The following is a 20,699-nucleotide window of genomic DNA, read 5'->3' as shown; positions in this document are numbered from 1 at the left end:
AAAAGTGCATTATACTAAGCGCCTCGAACAATTAGGAGGAAATTCAGGTGAACAGGTTAGCGCAATTACTTTTAGCTAGCATAGAAGAATTATATAAACTCACAAATAATACTATGTCCTAAATTAATATTTCAGATTCATAAAATGTTGATAAATTTCACACATTAAGCAAGAAATCCTCTTTGCAGGCAGTGCAAGGTTCATAGTAGGCAATTGAAAGAAACGGAAGTCTGAAATGTTATAAACCACAACTGGCAGCATGATGTCTGAAAATAAAATGTGTGAATGGTCTAAGTATCTGCAAAAAACTAGTTCCTTTTCGTTTATGACTTGCACAAGTGTTTTTAATCAGAGATGTATGCCACTGGGTTTAAAAAAAATAGGGTGGCACAGGGGGCTCCAGGAAATCCAGATATTTAATCAGAAATAAAGTTATCATAGAAAAGAATTATTTTCAGATTCATGCGCAGGGGTTCTGCACAAGACTTTAAATATAACTCTGCGGTGGACAGTTGTTTTAAAGTGGAAAAAAGCATTCAGACTTTTTACTTTAGTAAAAATTACAACCTTACTTGGTAGCCTAACAGTACTCAGTTTGTATAATCAAACATTAAAATACCTGAAGTACATATATAGTACAGGTACCTCAAATAGTACCTGTACTAATTATGTAGAATGGCAATTTTCAGACTCATACATATTATTATTATACATATTGTCATAATTATACATTCATGTGTATGTCTCTTTAATAATTTTAATTACTTATATGTTGCTGAATAGCTTGCTCTAATAAAATGCAATTTATCTGCAACACAAGAAAAACCTAAAGCCTTCAAATAAATGGTGTTGAGTACATTGTATCCAAAATATAGTGGTGCAAAAGCACCACACATACATAACATAAAATACAAATACATTAAACCTGTGCTCAGAGATTTAATATCAAAGTGTAAAATGAGTTTGATGTCCCTGTATTCATTACTGTTTTAAAAACAAATCAGATGTTGCAACTGGTACAGAATAAACCCTAAAGCAACTAAACTTATTTGATATGCATTTGTGCAGACAGTTTACAGTAAGGGGATATTGGCAGCACTGCTCTACTGCACTGCAGTGTCCACTTATGCTCGTTTTCTTGCTGCACGAGAAGAGGGAGTAAGGTCTTTACAGAAGACATGGAGGGCTGATATATGCTGGCCTTCGTAGCTCCACAACCTTGTTTTATTAATTTTTAGAGTATCGGTGGATTTTCAGATTCATGCAGCAAATAACTGATATCTTATGTAATCCAGAAAAAGTAAAATTCATCACGTTGTCGAAAAAGTACTGTCGTGGTCAGAGAAAGCAAGCAGAAGGTTCAGTCGATAAAAAACAACAACACAGCAACATTCTGTATATTATCATATAAATTTTCTTGGTCATATTGACTTGGTTGTCTCCAGACAAATCCCACAGGCCATGGCTTACAGCAAGATTAAATGAGTCATGTGGCCATGTAAATGTCAACACAGAAGAAAATGATATGACATTTTACAGGAATCAAACCTATAACAAGCTACCCACCTGAGCACCAAAAAACGATGAAGATCAGTTCCTCCCTGTCTGATTGTCAACATTTCTTTTGTGCTTTTTGTGTTTGTTTTTTTTCACCAGAGGGTCACAGCTACAAGTTAAATAGTTATTTTTGACCCACGGCAATATAGTTTTTCTGATACACAAGTCTTTCTCAACTAATTCTGGTCACAGTGTGTGAGAAGGCAGCAGAACACAAAGTCATCACCCACTCCCCTCTCTGCCAAAGAGGGGCCCGCAGACACAGTTTAATGAGGCACCCTCTCGTGACATAAAACCTGATTCATCGGCAACCATCAACAAATCAAACAGCCATCTCCATTCCTCGCAGCACCTCTACATTTTGGGTTAACAAGTATATCGCTGAGGATAATGCAGCAAAGTCCCGCCCAAACTGTAACACATTTTTCTGTAATCTCCACACAAACTGTACATTCCCGTTCCTGAGCAGTGTGTTTGAATACATTTGCCTTCATTTATGCGCTTCTTTTTTGTTTTTTCTTTTTGTTTTTTGCATGATGTCTTTTGATGGAAGCCACTTTTTGTTCAGCAGTTCAAGATAAGAGAGCCAAAGAGCAAATCCTTCAATCTTGCATTAGCATTTCCCTCCAGTTGAAACTGTGATTGGGCCCGTGTGTCAGAGGCAGAATCGGTGGGTCGACCAGCTGCCACACCCCAGTCTCTCCCATTTCTTCGCAACTGCAAAATCCCAAGTAAGGAATCTGGACAAAAGAAGACACAGATGTGCATGTTGTCCAAAAAAAGCATTGGGAAAGGGAGAAGTTACAAAGGAAATCAAAGAAGCGCCGAAACTGAAACGCTACACTGACCTTTCGAACAACTTGGACAAAGTCCTTGGAGTTTTGGGGGTTGAGGCCTTGTATCTGGCGAGTGCAGGCCTCCAGGGAGGAAGCATGGGCCACAAACAGGACCGTGTTTCCTGTGTGAAAGAGGTAGAGAACATAGAGTCACATTCCTCAGATACCATAAGCTTTCTGTCCCAAACTAAGCCATTGATGATGTTTAGTTTCTTGGATACGCGTGTTTTACGAGCTAAAAAGTCTAGCTAAGAAGTTTAAAAGTACAACACTGAAAACTACAGTTTTATCTACATAAAGTGGCTGTTTTAACCTGTGAATGTTGGCAACATTTAATGCTTACTAAGCAATTACTTAAAAATCCTGGATACATGTTAATTATTATACTTTACCCAAGTTTTTGCACTCAGTCAGGATCTCTCGGGTCACCTGGAAGCTCCTGCTGATGTAGGTGTCATAGGACTCTGAAACTGTCAATTTACTTATGGGAATATGAGGTCTAGGAGAAAAACGAAATAGATACTAGGGGTGAAGTAGATTGTAGGATCAGAGAAAACAGCACAACCTCCATAGTGTTAGTGTTGCTGTGTACCTATATGTTGTGTCCACACTCAGATTAGCAGCAGCCAGCTCAGCTGGAGGGATCCAGGAAGGTAAACATGTACCTGAAACCCACTTGGTCCATTCAAACAATCCTGGCTCCACACGGATTTTTGTCTTTCCGTCCTGCTGGAGACCTGGCAGAGAGTTGAACTGAGACTTACTCTTTTTGGAGTAAAATGTAAAGGAAATGTATAAATATGTGCAAACGAGGTAACCTTTAAAAAGGATTTGCCTTTTTAAAGCAGACATATTGATGTGTCTAAATACTACGAAGGTCCCGTTACACTTTATAAAATGGACCTAGAAAAGCCTCACTGTGATAAGACCTGAACTAAAGATTTATGACTCAAAGCTAACATTGAAAATATCACACAGTAGAAAGAAGCTGAGTAGGTGCTGGTGTCAGTACACTGACGCCTGTGAAGATGAGGTCCTACCTTGAAGAATGTGCTGAGTAGTCTGAATGCATCGAAGAGAAGGAGAGCAGTAAACAAAGTCTATTGTTGTATGGCTTTCTAACAGGGCTTCCCCTGAGATAGGACAAAATACAGTGTGATTCCACAGGCAAGAATGTCATGTAGTATGGGAAATAAAACATTTCAGTCTTAAAAAGCTCAATTCTTCAGAATCTCAGATAGCTTTACACTGGTAAATGATATAAAAGTAAAATATACCAACCAACAAGACGGGCCTGTGTGGCGCCAAAGACAGTAATTGGGCAATCCTTATCAAAGTCCCGGTGCCCACCACTTCGAGCTGGGAGACTGGTTGGCATGTTGAGATTAGAGCGAATGTATCTGCCTGCACAACACAAATAAAATATAATAAATCAAGTTAAACGTATTTAATGCCATACTGATGTGTAAAAAACATGGTCATCCCCCTATTAAACCCTTACCTTTGGAGTCAAAGCACTGAGTGACCCAGTGTTTGCCAAACACCACATCCATCCTCTCTCCATGGCGACACACAAACAGCCTCATCTTGGACAGGGACGGCTGACTAGCTGGTCTTGACACCTACGATTAGAATTGTTTGAAACTGTGAGTCATTAAAGACAACATGCACTAATCTGGAGCCTCTGCTAGGAGCCCACGCAGTAATTATTGTCATTAACAAACTCTTTACTGGGATTGTTACAGGACAACAGTGAGGTTTGTGGTGTTTTTTTGTTTTTGTTTTTTTTACTTTAACACGGGCTGTACCTGCATAGGAAGACAGAGGCCTGGAAGGCTGGGAGGATCCACAAGACTGTCAAGTAAACTGTCATTTTGCTGTCCATCAAAAAATAGCCCACCAACAGTGCTGCTAGAGTTCGATGGAGAGGCACAGTTAAGAAAGGAGAAAGACCTAGAGAATGAAACAAAAAACAAAACACAAATGATTTAAATTGTTAATAGTTTTAAAAAGGGCACAGCAACCCTTTTTCCCTTCCTTACCCATGGACTACCCATGTATCAGACTCATCGGCACGGTTGACGTAGTTCTCAGGCAGGAGGCCGGACAGCCCTGTACTCAGCGAACTGCCAAACACCCAGCCTTCGCTAGCGGTGCTCTGCTCCATCGGAGACATGAAAATAAAGTCTCCTTGCAACAGCTCCAGCTCGTCATCGTTCTGAGGCATGTACGGGTACATGACTTGCAGTGTCTGCGGGGGGCCAGATGATTAAGAGCCATTAAGACGGCAGCAATTTCAAGTGCCCGAGCTACAACTGAGGAGCGGAAACATGCTTGTTAAGAGATGGCACTAAATGAGAGTGTACCTCGTGATTAGCAAACCGAATATCCCTGGAGAAGAGCACGGCCAGCCAGTCACACCCTGCAGACACGTCAACATTTTTGGCTAGCTTCTCCAAAGCCGGAAGGCTACTGGCTTGAAAGTGGTAAGCCAACGTGACATGAAGCTGTTTCTTATGGGGCTCAACATGAACATCTGGATTAAGGATAAAAAAGAACAGCATATACACACCAGTTATCCACAATAATAAAAGCACTGGCAGGTAAAGTAATTAACACTACAGATCGTGTCACAGTGGTATATTTATGTGGGAAAACCTGGATCCTGGCCTTCAGCATCTTTCCAAAGCCTACAAGTACCCCCAATTCAGCCCAACCATATTAAGCCTAACTCTAATATGTGCCTTTTCCATGCAAAAGTTAAGGGTTTCTTGGGATGCACCAGTTGAAAATATAGAAAATACTAGTACCACTTCTGACCTTTAACCTTGACGATAGCATACAGCCTATCTCTCATGTTACTATTAGCTAGCCTGGCTCTGTACCATGATACAGTTCCATGGTTGTAGTTTTTCGTCAATGGCTACATGATGGACTCTCTTAACCAGGCAAAGGAACTTCCAGGATATGGTATCAACTAGCGAACCAAGCCCCAAATAATAATACATTAAGCAGTTCTGCCCAAATAATTCTAATACATGGGATAAGCAAGAGAGAATTGTATTGATCCTTTCATAAAACTCTTAGTCAGAAAGCAATTAGGCATGCAAATGTCTGTCTACTCCTTTGAACTAAATCATTGCTGCAGAGAGCCTGGGAACATTAGTATCCAACACTGCGTCTGCAAGACAGCGTTCATGTATAACCTCTTAACCAAAGGGAAAAAGAGGACTTGAACCTGCTTTTGTTGCGGCTTCAGTGGCAAAGTCAGCAGCAAAACTCTTCAGAACTTCTGCCATCTGTTCCTCCACGAAGAGACCAATGAAGGTTGAGGAGACATAGAGCTCCAGGGGGAGGGGCATAGGTATGCGACCCTTCCACTTGGCCATGGTGGTCTGGAGAGCATCGGACAGAGCCTCCACCTTCGCATCAGTACACTGAGTGTAAAGGAGATAACAACACAGGAAACTCAGTGATATACTGAACACTCTGTCATTGCTAGTGATCTCAGAAACAATCTGTACATGGGCAAATATAGAGTTTAGTGCAAACATACTTACATACATACTTATTTATTTCCACTGAATATATTTTCTGTAAGTTTAATCAACTTTTTAATATAAGCTTCTACTGTTATCCTGATGACATCCAGCTCTACCTGTCTACCAAACCTAACACCACTCTCCCACTTGTGACACCTCCAGGAAATCTGCTTTGCTTGCAACTCTGACTTTCTCCTGACTGGCCCCAAAGGTCTTCTTCTCACAGTCCCTTTGACTACCATGATGTTTACAGTAGAGTTTTCAGTTGCTCAGCTCCGCACCTTGACATCTGTGACACTCACCACTTTCAAATCCTGTCTCACAATGCACGTCTATGCATGCAAGGCTTTGAACTGGGAGAAATTGGGCTGAAATTCTACACATAGACGTAATGCTTTAACAAAGAGGAACTTGGGTCATAAGTTAGCTAACAACTGAGGGACAGATTTTAAATTTGAAGACCACAAAGAGGTTACAGGAGGTTAACCAATCCAGCAAACTCAAATCTAACATGTTGTATTTGCAAGCACTTCTTTCAGTTCTAAACTGTTCACTGCGTTCTCTGCAGCAAGCTTCACGCGGAAATGTGACAGCATACATTAAATGTTTACTGTACATTTGCAGAAACTGAAAACAACTTCCTCTGGGTGAGCACAAATAATTTAAATACACACACACACACACACACACACACACACACACACACACACACACACACACACACACACACAGGAAGTTGAGACTGACCATGAAGAACTGGCAGAGGGTAATGTGGGGAAAGATGTTGTGTGCCTTGTTCTTGCCACAAGACAGGCGGGACTGCTTCCAGAAGTGCGTGAGCTGCTGGAGCAGTGGCCCACTTGGTCGCAGATATAACACATACTCTCTGGGTAGAGGGTCATCCAGGAAGGGGTCATCGACATGGGAAAAGAGCCTGGAGTGACCAAGATCACGTCAAGTGGAAAGAGGGAGAAAAAAAAGCTGTGATAATGGAAGATAAAAAGGAAGGAGCAGCTAATGTCCAGCAGAGGGCAGCGATGGTTGTAAATGCAATCTGATGTGTCAATAAAATGTTACATTAGGTCAGTATATTTTTGCCATGTCAAGAATATCCATTTGATTTCCTGTTAAGCAATAACAACAGGGAGCGTAAATATGAGTGTGCGCATGTGTTGCTCTCACCAGTCACAAGCCGCCTGGACGTTTTTCCCTCCTGTCGAAACCAGAGCTTTTAGGCTGCAAAACAGGAAGAGAAAGCAAGAGGGGGAGATCAAAGCACAGCCACACAAATCAATACTTTCTCTTCCGGACTGTATTTATTAGGAAGAGACTGCTGCGTCTCCGTGTGACTGTGAACAAAGAACAAACATCCAGAGAGACCAGTAAAAAGACAGAAAGCACACAATGATTCTTTCATTATTCATACCAGAGGTTCATGAAACACTCTGACTTGAAGCAGCTAGCTTCTTTGCTAAGAACTAAGAATGCACTAGGACAGTCTGGTTCTATCATCAGTTAGGTGTGGCCACCTACAGGGAGATGCATCTCCCTGTGTTAGTGTTAACTGAGGTCGAACTTGAAGCCGAGCACACTCGAGTACGGTAACAACACATTCAAATCACTCGTCTCATTGCTTAAAAATGTAGGCCAACAAAACCCCTGTGTCACGATACCAAGATCTGCTATAAATGACAGATAAAATAACGCCTTTGGTTCTAAAATGATATAAAATGAACGGTTCCTACCACAAGATTTATCTGTGTCATTTTATACTCTAATTTCTTTCTTTTTTTCCTGAAACAGAGAGCTGATTGAATGATTACTCTCGAGTGTTCAAAATCTAATTAGCATCTTTTTATAAAAGCTCTGTTATCGCAGGCTGCCTCTGAAGGGATTTGCTGATTCAAGGAGGTTTCTTCAGCTCTTAGAGGACTAACACAGATTATATCTGCAAGAGACGGTAATTTAGAAGGTTCAGAGCATACACGCACTGCAAATCTTTGGTGCACTGTAGCATAAACTTTGCTGTTTTGTCGAATATATCTTATGCTTGGTATTACAGCCTGTAAGAGCTGGATTCCTGATAAACGAGTAAAGAAAGGAAGTAGACAGTTTCATGTTTAAACAACAGGGAATTCATGTTAAGTAACTGCACGTTGCTTTGTAGCATTTAAGCTTTAAAGCTCAGCTACAAGCCACCCAACTCCATCTCCTTTGAGCTTTGTAGGGTGCTTGAAAATAAAGCAGAACTCTGAGTCTGTTTAGCTCTCATTCATTGCAACAGATAACCCTAAAAGCAAAACCTTCAAAATAATGTCACATTTTTCTAAATGATATCTCTATTCTCACATAAGAGAGCTTTGCTTGTTGGTACTCTTAATGGCAGTTCTAATGAGCCATAAAACTGAACAAGGGGTCGTATTCTGCATCATTGTATGGTCACCATTTGACTGAATTTATAGCGTGATGCGGACAGAGTTCATTGTGCCGCCCTGATGTTCGAACTCAATGAGCTATTTTTAAATTTGTCCCAGTGAGAGGGTCCTAGATACGGCGAAATCCCCCAACCCTGGGGCAGTGCGCACTGAAAGAGCATAGCGTGCACGCTGAGAGCGTCAAGCCTACAGGATCCTAACAGATGGCTCACACAGATCTACATAAAGACTTGAGTTATATATCAGCTACAGTGAGAGTCAAAAAATTTGGTTAGTCTATGGTTAATCTATTATTTATGCTATTTTAGCACTACACCACCACTGTAAGGAGGAGGTTTTAAGAAAGAGTCAGTTGTCCTTTTCAAAAGATTCCACCTGGTTCTGTGTGGAGGAGGAAAAGAAGGGGATTTTCTCTCAGAAGGCATGATGGGATTACATGCAGATGTGACTGAGACGTCACAAAATCCAATCCAGGCTGGAACATTGGATTCTTGCTTCTTATCTCCTTGGTATTTTATGAGAGTGAACCCTTGCGATATTAAATAATAGTAATGCTCTTAGTGCGGAGTCACAGAGCAAACTGATGCAATGGCACTTGAATTTAATCTTCCTTTTTTTTTAAAGCTTTTCAAAGGAGAAGAACCCCCGATCCATGTATAAACAATAACACAACATCAAGCAGGATGGTGTTGCCGTTTTTTATTCATCTGTGTGGCACAGATTTTTAAAAAGGGCAATGTTTTAAACAAAAGATTTTTTTGTATGTGTGTATTTTGAAAATGTAACGCACAAGATTGGAGTTTAAGCTTAAGCTTTTCGTGGATCAGTCCACGTGAAAAGGACATCATTACCGACTCTGGCAACACTTCAAAGTAAAAACATCGATGCTGACACGTTTGATCAAATCATACGTTTCAGCTAACAGCCGATTCAGAAATATGTCTGCCTGAAACTTGTCGATTTTTCCTCCTTTATTAAATCCATAAATAAAATTCTTGAGATTTCCGAATGTCTTTTGTGAGAGTGTCCTCGACTGAAGTAGGTAACAGTAACCGAGCAGGTTTTTTCATGCCTGGAGAAACAGAGGAGCCTCTTCCTGTGAGGAAGCCGTGCTAAATACCACCAGGCTTGCTTCGTTGCAGCATGTTTCACTGTGGTTTGTGCTGTGTTTTTTTTTTTTTGCTACCATTTTTCTTCATGATTGTGCTTGATGGCTCACTTTGGAATCGTTATACAGGTGGCCAGAGTATTCACACTCAAACCTCTAGTGTGACTCCTCTGGTGGAACTTGTAAGTGTAATGTTCTCACGATGAGCTCTTCCATGCATAGTTCCCTTAGAAAAGAATATCTTTATATTAAGATACTGATTAAGCAAGAAATCACATGCATGTGATGTATTCCTTCGCCAGAAGTTTAATAAAGAAGGTAATCTTTCCACAATTTTTAACGCTCATATTGGAATATTATAATCAACTGCTCCACATTTTGAAAATGAAATATCCTCATACTAAATTATAAATGTAGCAATACTTTTTTCAAAACCCCACTTTCAAATTTGGTGCCTTCTTTATTAAACTTTCCCACATTTCTAATAGTTTTGGAAAAAGAAATGAGCTGATTTAAGTATGCGTTGTTCTTGGTATTTCTTGCAATCATTTCCAAGCTGTGGTGAGGCCGTTTTCAGAAATATCTTTAACTTTTTTAAAGCCTTACTTTCATGGTCTGATTTTGACTGACATGCGGGACCACAAGGAAGTCGTAGTACACCAACAGGCATGCTTAAAGGTGTCATGTATACTTTCGCCACCGCAAATTCCTACATGCCTGTCTGCATTTCATAATCTAACCTCAGACGAGTGCCTACTTTACAGAGTGGTTATGACTGATAACAAGAACTAGGCGTCGCACAACCCATGTAGATCATATCAGTGTAGATATTTGGATGCAGTCTTGGTAAAAAGAGAGTACATTTCGAAGGTTTTCTAATAAGGACAAACACCTCATACTGGTTGTCAAGCACAGTGGTGTAGGTGTGATGATTTCAGCTTGTTTTTCAGTAAAAGGACCTTAGCACCTCGCAGCCGTTGAGTCGACCACGAAGTCGTCTGTATGGCAAAATGTTACAGAGTCAGCTGAACTAAAGCGACGCTGGAAAGAAGAGTGGGTCAAACATCCTCCACAACAATGTGAGAGACTGAGACAGTCATACAGTTATCCGGTCGTTAAGTGATGACATGATGAATCCTATTTCCCGGCCTAAAATAGCTGTGTCGCTAGCGGTCACGTAGCACATCATTATATACCAGCTAGCCAAACTTCAGTAACCCTACAAACGTCACTGCTGTTTAGTTTTCTGTCTTCATTTATGTTGGAAGTGATAATTTTAATTTGTTTCCAAAACCCGGTAGTCAGGACATGCTATATTGTATTTAGATAGCAGGGAGTTAGCTCGCTAGCTTCTAACTTCTAACTCCGTTGAATGTCATAAATTCCGTTTTCATGGATGCCTAGATGTTAAACTCACCTGGGAGAGCAGAACGCTGATCATTTTATTAAAGATGAAAGACTTTAGACAGTTTTTCAACTCTCAGTAATGCCATAGTGATCGTTTGATATATGGACCTGCAGCGGAGTTTAGGCCCAGACACGGCTAGTGACGTCAGACTTAACGGCTGGATTGGTGCTAAAGGCGAATCTATAAGTTAAATAAATAATATAATGGTTACATTTAACTAATTTTAAGACCAAGTGAGGACAAGATGTAGAGTCTTGACAGACAGAATATTGTCTATTTTTTTCATTAAAAATAAATATACGCACCTTAACCACTTTAGAGTAGAATGATAAATAAAGACAACACTGCCATAAGTACAGAAAACAAAACAGTTATTCCAGCCTTCACTTACTAAAAATGTTAAATGCCAAAAAAGGCAAAGACTTTTTGACTATAGTGGTCGATGCGTTTTCTTTTACCATGAATTAATTCCATGTTTCAAATGGTTTTTCTATGTCGTTCCAGTATATATATTTGTTAGTGAACGCACTCTGGATTAGTAATAGTTTCTGTCACGCCGAAGTATAAGAGAAAGTGACTATTATTGAATGGAGCTTTAACTTAATTTGCACATGCACCACGGCTGCACGCAACACAGAAAACAGCTTTTCATGGCAGCCACACATGGCAACTGTGTTTAGTTCCTGTTTCCACATTTAAGCCCACTTCAGATAAAGTGTTGTGTTGCATGTTAAAACAGCAGTGTTTCTGGTTTTTCACACGTGTAAACATACAGCGGACTATTTATTACAGCTGAACTGGATATTTTTCCATGCAGGTTAGCTACATAAATTTCCAAAGAAGTAGCAAACCACAAATGAAGAACAGAAGTTAAAAAAAGAAGCATATCAACACATCTTAGGACACACACAAATGTGTTAAATGCTCCCAGGGGCCCCCTCCTGACTTCACTCAATAGGCAAATGAACATTTCCTGTTTACAAGCCACACAGTTTTTGCCACTTATTACAGCCACAGGGCTGAGAGGACTGATGCTGCTAAAACCAGACTGCAGCCTGAGGAAAGCCCCCATCAGGAGAGGAAAGGGGCTCCCCTTCGGCCAATCTAGCAGACTATGCAAATGGGTGGTAAGCCCACGCCAGACATGAGGCCGGAACAGCTGATTCATCATTATAGTTCACGATACATTGCCTACAAGTATCCTTATACACAACAAGGCTGATGCATTCATGCCAACAAAGCAATAATGCTCACCGACTTAACATTTCCATTATGTAGGTTTATTGTATATGTTGAAAGAGATGCTTTATTTTGTTTCCTTAGAGTTAGTGACACTAAGCCAGCTATCTGTGGTAGGATTATAAAAAGGTCCTTGCAAAATTTTCTATCAAGAGATCCATCTCTGACCCTGAAAAGTTTGAAAATCCCACTATTAAACTAGCCACATCTTTGAGGTCAATTTGCTTTGCACAAAAAGTGGAAGCAGCGCAAAGTTGTAAGCACACTAATGTTTAGACATTTGCCTGCTAACACCTCTACAGCTAATTTGTTTTATCTTGTCTGTTTAATCTACTAGTAGATGCCCGTGCATCAGTGTTGTTTGGCCTGTTTGTTCTGTTGAAATGGCTTGAAATGAAAACAATATGATGCTTTTATAAGGTGCTGTAGGTGCATAACCGCAACAAATAAATATTTTAAGCCATTGCTAGGCAGTTGTTAGGCAACATGATGACATTATAACATGACATAAAGATATATTGGTAGCTAACTGGTTCTCAACATAATATATTGTGTAGAAGCCAGGTTATATATGACAAATGATATTTCAAGTTTTAATGACACTTTCTTTAGTTTTACGGCATCTCAGCTTGTGAGTGTTTGTAGTGTTTGTGTTTGCAAACTAGAGGTGACCGCAGCAATCTGCTAGGAACCGCTAGTGTGAATGTATCTGACCATACAATCAGAAACAGACTTCATGAGGGTGGCCCGAGGACTCAGCGTCCTCTAGCGGGCCCTGTCCTCACTGCCCAGCACCGTGGAGTCCAACTGGCGTTTGTCATGAAATGCCAGGATTGGCAGGTCCACTTGCACCCTGTGCTTTTCAAAGATGAGAGCAGGTTCACCCTGAGCACATGTACAGGATCTGGAAAAGCCATGTAGAAAATTATACTGCCTCTAACATCACATGACTGGTTTGGTGGTGGGTCACAGACCTCTACAGGCTAGGCAACGGCACCGTGGCAGCCATTAGGTTTTGAATTGCAGCAATTACATTTCAGCAAAATAATAATAATAATAATAATAGATTGCATTTATACAGCGCTTTTCGAGACCCTCAAAGCGCTTTACAATTCCACTATTCATTCACTCTCACATTCACACACTGGTGGAGGCAAGCTACAGTTGTAGCCACAGCTGCCCAGGGACAGACTGACAGAAGCGAGGCTGCCATATCGCGCCATCGGCCCCTCTGGCCAACACCAGTAGGTGGCAGGTGAAGGGTCTTGCCCAAGGACACAACGACCAAGACAGAGAGAGCTGGTGATTGAACCGGTTACAAGATGAGCTTCCCAACCCCCTGAACCACGGTCGCCCCTAACCCGCCTAACCTCACTTTTTTTTCAGGGCGTCTTTGAATTCAGTCCTCTCTAAGTTGATCATTTTCGTTTCCATCAAACGTGTTCCTAAAACATTACGTAGTTCATATCAGTATAGATATCCAGCATGATCACTTTCCCACTGAGATCTGATGATTTTTTTGAGCAGTTTATTAAAATACCAATTCGGATTTTCCTAAATCTTGCCCCTTACAAATACTCTCAATATTTAAGTAATTAAAAAGACAAACACAAAAACTAAAAATATTGAAAACTAAACAAAAACTAGCTTTTTCAAATAATAAAAACTGAAGTGCAATAAGGAAACTAAGTGAAACTAAACTGAATTAAAACAAAAACTCAATACTGAAAAAAATTAAGAAATAAATTTAGAGAATACATAAATATATATACTTTGATCTCTTGGTGTTGTACATTCAGAGCTTTCTTTAGAGCTATCAAAGCAACATTTCAGTATCACCCCTCTAACCGTACACTGCTTGCCGTACAAAGCAAGCAGTGTACGGCCCGTGACATGGGCCTCTACTCTTCATTATTTCCACACAATCGACACATCAAATCCACAAGATCTGACGGAGAAAGTCAGAGATTGACACCAGTTAATGAACTGTGAGCCGTTTGTGTTACTAAAGTTAATGTTTAGTCGCTCGCCGAGCTTTGCCGTTTGAGCAATTGATCAGAAATGCTTCTAAAACAACTAAAACAAAGTGTGCTGTTTTAGCATGCTATTTTTAGTGCCCCGTGACGTCAGTGAAATGAGTGCACAGGGCAAATGTTTCACTAAGAATATGTGAGGCTCGGTGCCAAAACTGTGACGCATAGCACAGCATTCATCAAAAGTCCGCGGATGTGTCATGCAAAGCAAAGCAAAACAGCAAATGTTCAAGAGTTGCAGTTGGCACGCACATGGATGCTTTCTGAAAGCTAAAATCAGGATCTTTATTCTAGTTTGGGGGTTTTTTGGGGTTAAATTACACCTGAAAATTTTGTTTCCAGGTCTCAAAGGTCAGATTAAAATTGGCCTGTCGACAGGTTAACAAATACAAGCTTAATCTAAAAAGAGTTTTTAACTGTTTACATTTCCTAAAGTTTTGCATTTGTCTACTGAGAAAAAAAGTACAGCAACTCAAGAGGTATAAAAGGCTTTTACAATGCAGAAGAGACGTGCGAATCCCCTGCGTCAGCCACCCTTCAACCCTCAAACGAGCACACTCTAAAGGTCACAAGCCACTTCCGGAAATGGGCGACTTCCTCTTGGCCGTCTGCAATGCAAGCTCAGAGTTTGTTACTGCAAGCAGCCACTAACACGTCTGATGTACTCGTGAGCTACACTGAGTGACTGCTGTAAGATTTCCTCAGTTAAACTTAAACGGTTCCTCATTGATGCCTTTGGTGCGTGTTACACGGGAGTAAAGTTAATGCATGTAGCTGCTATGGTTGAGGCGGGAGTTATGAAACCGATGCAGGCAAGAGAACATTGTCCCACACAGACTTCCTCTTAAACAAACAAAAGCCTTTACAGACAGAAAGAACAGAAACAAAGACAGAAACGACAAATTTACCACATATTATGCTATCTGAGCATAGATACGTTAGAGCGCAGCAACCGCAGTGCCATCGCCCTCTTCACTTTAGACACACTGTCGGAAACCAACAGACATGGCAGTGCCTGAAGATAATTGCACGTGTTAAGGAATACAAAACAGAGGCTTTTGGTCAGCATTTGTCAGGGTTTATACTGGAGCTCAGAAGGGCTGCATTCTATTTCACAATCAACACCAGATTTAGGCCAAATAAACAAATGAAGGGCACATTTATGGCATTTATTATGCTAAACTGCCAGATATTAGACAGACCCAGCCTTTCAAAAGCAGCAATTTTCTTAGAACTTGTGTTTAGTTATGATGTTATATTTTCTAATACGCCACTTATTAAAACCTGATCACCTGATTACCCCATAACATATATTTTTATTTCAGATTTTGGATTCTGTGTGACAATCCTGGATGCACGAGAGTTTATGTGACTTTTGGGATGAAGCACAGACCTTCTGACTGAGAAGTGGTCATGCTGCATAATTCATTACAAAAGCCTTCACCGCTTCTAGTTTGTCTACATCCTGTTAGCATGAAAGTAAAAGTGAGCAAAAGGGTGTCTAAATATTTTATTTACTCTTTTAATTCCCCGCTTTGCTCTTTGTTCCTGCGGTTCTTGTTCTGCTGCATTGTGGTCATCAGCTTCACGCTTCAGTTGCTCCAAACTGCCACAATAAACACTGAGGTAAGGCATTTTAACGAATTAGTATGCTGGCTCATATCCTAATTTGTTTCTATTTCAGTCACATTTTTTTTCTTACAGCTGCTTCAAGGCAGGTCTGTGCTTCATGCATGGCTGACATGAAGAAGCCGCAGACACGCTGTCTGTTTCTCGTAGTTTCTCTTAACATAGTTCATCATTTGTTTAAATCAAGAGCTTAATTCCTCTCTTGACTTTCTCACGAGCTGTAAAACTGCGCCTAAATCTGCCATCGGCACAGGTACCTACAGTCAGCCGATACCATAGTTATGTCAAATTTAGCCTCAGGTAATACACTGCTCTGACGTTACACACTTATTGATAATTGGAGGTCAGAGAAAAGTCAGGATCCAAGTCAGGACAGAGGAAGGAAGACAGAGCAACTGCCTTACTGATAAAGTATAGCAGGCCGGAGAATACTGGGGATATAAACTCATGGCAAAAGTTAATATTTAACTACGGTGGCAGTAATGCAAGCAAATGTTTTATCAAGGAATTTCCCAGAACATATTGTTTACAAAATATCTGTAATTATACAGACCATATCTGGAAGTGGCCAGAAGCTTGGATATAACATCACAACAAAAGATCACCAAAAGTCCAGAAGATGGCTCGGTGTAGCTTCAAAAACAAAACGGTAGTTCTAGCCCGATACTCACAGTTGCTCCATATTTTTGGACACAAATTTCTGTTTCATGTGCAGAATTTGTTTACCCTTAAGGTGTTGACGTGGTAAACAAAGATATTGCATTTACAGCTATTTTTGCACGCACTTCCTCCCCCCACACTATAATGTAAAAAGACTCAGTTTAAGATCTTGTTGAGGATCCTTTGCACGATGTCTGGAGTCTGTGGACCTCACCAAAGATTCTTTCTTTGTCATGCTTTGCAGGCCTTTGCTGCAGCTGTGTGTAGCTGTTCTTTATTTGTACTTCTGCCTTCATTTTTGCATTCAGTACGTGGAATGCATGCTCGACTGGCCAAGTCAGTCAAGTGATCGGCTTGGCCATTTTCGGCTCTGTAATGACCTTTCTGTTCTTGAGGCTGATGAGTGTTTTGCGCCTTGAAATCTCTACGTTTTTCTCTCTTGAAGTCTTCTCTTTGCAGAGGGATTAGTTAATGATGAGCCTACATAATGGAGAGTTTCAGCACTTTTCTTTACCATAGAAAAGATGCTGTGATCATACACCAGTTGTTTTCAGTAGAGGTCCAGCCCCTTTACATTGCTCACTATGGCATAGATTTTATTTAAAATAAAATTATATTTGCCATTTTTATTTTCTAGAAAAGAAAAAGTATCCAAATAAAAGGAGCTTAACTCTATATCATGTCCTCGGTCTTTTATTATGGCAAGTCTGTGTTGTAAGGCTCAGTTTTCCAACCGTCTTCCAACCATCTGACACCATTATCGCAGAGAAAGAGAGACCACTGTCCGTCCATGTCCTATCTGATTACACAAGCCAGTTCCTGGATGACTCAGCAGACCCCTCGCTGCCCAATTAAAACAGAAAGCCCAATTCTCCGTGTTCGTGTATGCGTGTGTGTACATGATTCATGCTCCCTACTCCCTGAAAAAAAAAAAAAAGAACTCTAGCACAATGAAGCTGCTGTTCGCTCGAGCCATGACTGATAACTGATTTTCCTATTAGTACCTCTCCCACACACAATACCAACTGGGAGAGAAGCTGACAACAAAACCTAATAAGCAGATGTTTATTTTTGATATTTTACAGCAACGTGTCTGGCGTGGTCGTCAGAGTAGATTCTGACCGTTTGAAACACATCTGCAGAACACAGATAACTTTTAAGTGAATCGAACTACAGCCCCCAAATGTCTTAATCGTGGATTTCTCCGTTTCTGACACGAGTATTTCATTTAGAGAGGGTTACTGCAAAGCTGTCTGTGGTACAGAGACAACACTGGGACGTATTGCATTATCGCTTGATAAAGCAGACGTGACAAGCGTGTCCGAAAGCAGTTGCCTGTTTACACATCGATCAGATACAGAGCGACATTATCGCCTCATCTTTTACGTCTTTAATGTTCCACTTAGAGAAAAAAACAAATAGCTTTGTGTGCAGTTATTTCAAGACCAGAAAATGGTTAGTAAAACCTGTGCATATTTGATTCCCTAAAAATAAAATGGGATAAAGAACCGCAAGCAGTCACACATGTAATTAGGCTCCAAAAATATAAAAATGTCATGTTATATTTTGGTATCACTAGTCATATAAGTAAAAAAGGAGCCTCACACTTCATGAGGCTTTCTAGTGTTGCACAAAACACCTTTTATGTTTGTTTTCTAATATCATAAATAGGCCAGAGAGGCCAGACAGCCTTGAAGGCAGTGGCTCCTAATAATCCTGCTCCATTATGAATGTAATAGCCTCAATCAAATCAAAGTGTATCAGTCTGTCATCAATAATAGAAGCGAGCCCTGGCAAACAGGTTGCTCTGTCTGCATCGGTTCTTTGTGCAGAACGAGTGAGAGCTTCAGCCTGGAGCGATCAAAGCCGGGATGACCTCAGCCAGTTTTGCAGACGATAAAAAGGCTTAATTTTGGAGACGCTGCATCTTAAACAAAAGCGAAAGACTGTTCAACACTTTCGGCCTACTTGCAAAACTCTGCCAACTGTCACTGCTAAATTCTGACTCCTTGTTCTAAATGGTCAGACAGTTTTCTATCTGTACGATCCAGACGGCAAAACAAGCATCAGAGCTCGACGTTAATCGCGGCGCTCTCAGGTAATTCACTTTTGTCTGCTGTGGCAGTAATTTCAGCTTTCTTTTGATACCTGGGGAGAGGCTGAACATACAGAAAGGCTTTTGTGTGAGAAGATGAGGCTGCTGAAATATATGTAATGTGGGAGTCAACGGCAGAGCGAGCAATGAGAGACACTATGATTGCAGATTATGTGATTATGTGGAGTTTGCGCAGCGAGAGGAGGCTGAGATGTAAAAACCGAGCTCTGTGCAGAACTTCAAATTTGACACCTCTTCAGTATGTCGGGTTACACAAACCACATCATGTTTGATAAAACGCTCCTTTGCCCACAGGCTCGAGTGAAATAAAAGGCTCAGCGACAGAAATGTTCATAACTTTACTCACTAACAAAGCTGCGCATCCATTTTTTAAACTTCTCTTCTTTCCTGGTTTCAATAAACACATCCTTCTGTTGATTAACCCTCATTTTTTTATAAGAAAATGTGTTATTTATATGATTTTTTTTGAGGGGGGGAGGGCGGGGGTGCAATAGTAGTAAGCAGATCACACATTGTCATTTTCCAGTATAATTACATAATCCACAGACTACAATCACAAGCCAGTACTGCTTGTTTCCTGGCAACTTCTTTGCTCAGGGATGAATGAAAAGAAGTATTGAAAGGCACATCCAGGAGAGGCCCAGGGGGTCAGCTTCTCATTAAAAAAAAAACAAAAGCAAAAAAAAAGACTGCCTCAGACAGCACTAAACATCTCCTGTCATTTTTTTATTACCCTAGCAGTGGGAAGAAGACCTAACAACACACGGACAGGTGCGTGCACAGCAGCACTGAGGTACTTTGGTTTGCTGGGGAGGTAACACTTGAGCTTAAGTCATTGTTGCTGTCTTTTTTAGCTGAGATTGAGTAGCTTGCGTTCATATTGTTGGACTAAATACTTTCTGCAGCACCGCAGAAAGAAAAGAAAAAAAGTAACGCATGGCACAATAGATAAGCCGAAATCCTACTGTGTAAAGCTGCTGTAGCATTTTTCTTTACGGGAGTCATCTGAGAAGACCCCACGGGCGATAATATGTATCAATAAACACGCACAGCTGAGCAGACTCGCTGCCTCTCCTTCCAGCTGCAGAGATGCTGCTGATCAGCTGCTGGTGTTGACGCCGAAAGGCAGATAAAGGAAAACTTTGACAGGCTGCTGATGGTCAGCTCTACAGTGTTTAATGGTGTGAGCAGTGTGTGAAGCTGCGTTTACTCACGCCCTGGTCTTGGGGAAGCCCATGGACAGCAGTACGTCCAGAGTGGACCCATGTTTGATGGTGTTCGGCCGGTTCTGGCGCTGTCTCCGCGGGGTCACTTTGGCATACAGTTCCTCTTTAGCTGCCATAACTCACTGCTCCATCGGTACGTCAGGTCCACCCCTCCTCCGATGTACTGTCATTTGTTGGAAGTAATAGATGTGTATAGATATAGATAGACCGATGGGTGTAGAGAGTAAACCAGAAGAAGAAAGGAAGAGGCGAGCTGTTTAAAGCAGGCTGCCCCGGCTGAAGAGGAAGCGCGTAGAAATCACGAAACAGTGCGGGGAAGCGAGCATGGTGAGACTTGGTCTAAACGCACTTAGCTTGTCAAGCTGCCTCCTGACGGACTCGCACATGAACTCAACAGCAGGGGGCTCAGCCATGGAAAGTCACTTCTGCGCTGTCAGCCGTGCCCCCGATCCACATTCGCCGAGCGCGGAGGCGAAAGTGTCTGACTCCCGCTCGCTGTTCGCATCCGGTGCTCTCGAGTGAGAAAGTCAGCCTTTCCACGCCGAAACGATGTCTTATTTATGAATGAATCCCGGAGCGAGGGGAAGGCTCAGCCTGTAAACGGTCGCAGGTCTGACTGCGCGGCCCCTCTCTCTCAGTTAAAGGGGCATACGCTTGTTTGTGAGAGGACAGGAAAGCTGTTATAAACGGAACCAGGGTGAAACTAAAAGTAAAGCCCACTCCTCTGCTTATATACGTGTGCGATGAAAGTAATGAGATTACTTGAGAAAGGGTGATGTAAAGAGCCGAGGTACGGCTGGATGGTGGAAAAAGTTGGTCACACTTCCTGTCTGCGAAAGTCTGTGTCGACACTACTCCGCATGCGCAGTGCACTCCAAAGGGGATCCGAGCACCATCAGTTGCCACAGTA

General features: G+C 41.3%; 1 protein-coding gene across 1 annotated transcript; it reads right to left on the bottom strand.

The window, feature by feature from the left end:
• Positions 1-398: 398 nt before the first annotated feature.
• Positions 399-20,629, bottom strand: ubash3ba (ubiquitin associated and SH3 domain containing Ba). The gene is made up of 14 exons (XM_085469995.1): positions 19,778-20,629; positions 7,118-7,171; positions 6,683-6,869; positions 5,632-5,830; positions 4,760-4,929; positions 4,436-4,644; positions 4,202-4,346; positions 3,895-4,015; positions 3,675-3,797; positions 3,434-3,526; positions 2,986-3,130; positions 2,786-2,892; positions 2,406-2,515; positions 399-2,297 (listed from the first exon to the last, which is right to left on the bottom strand). Exons 1-14 carry the CDS (start codon positions 19,903-19,905, stop codon positions 2,160-2,162), a joined length of 1,929 nt encoding a protein of 642 aa, XP_085326121.1. The 5' UTR covers positions 19,906-20,629; the 3' UTR covers positions 399-2,159.
• Positions 20,630-20,699: the final 70 nt, after the last annotated feature.

The sequence above is a fragment of the Copadichromis virginalis genome, linkage group LG10 (genome assembly GCF_057382275.1).
Source record: "Copadichromis virginalis isolate Kocher_CV1m ecotype Utaka linkage group LG10, C_Virginalis_male_GT1.1, whole genome shotgun sequence".
Classification (NCBI taxonomy): domain Eukaryota; kingdom Metazoa; phylum Chordata; class Actinopteri; order Cichliformes; family Cichlidae; genus Copadichromis; species Copadichromis virginalis.
The sequence above is the reverse complement of the archived record's forward strand: the minus strand, read 5'-3'. Positions and strand labels throughout refer to the sequence as shown.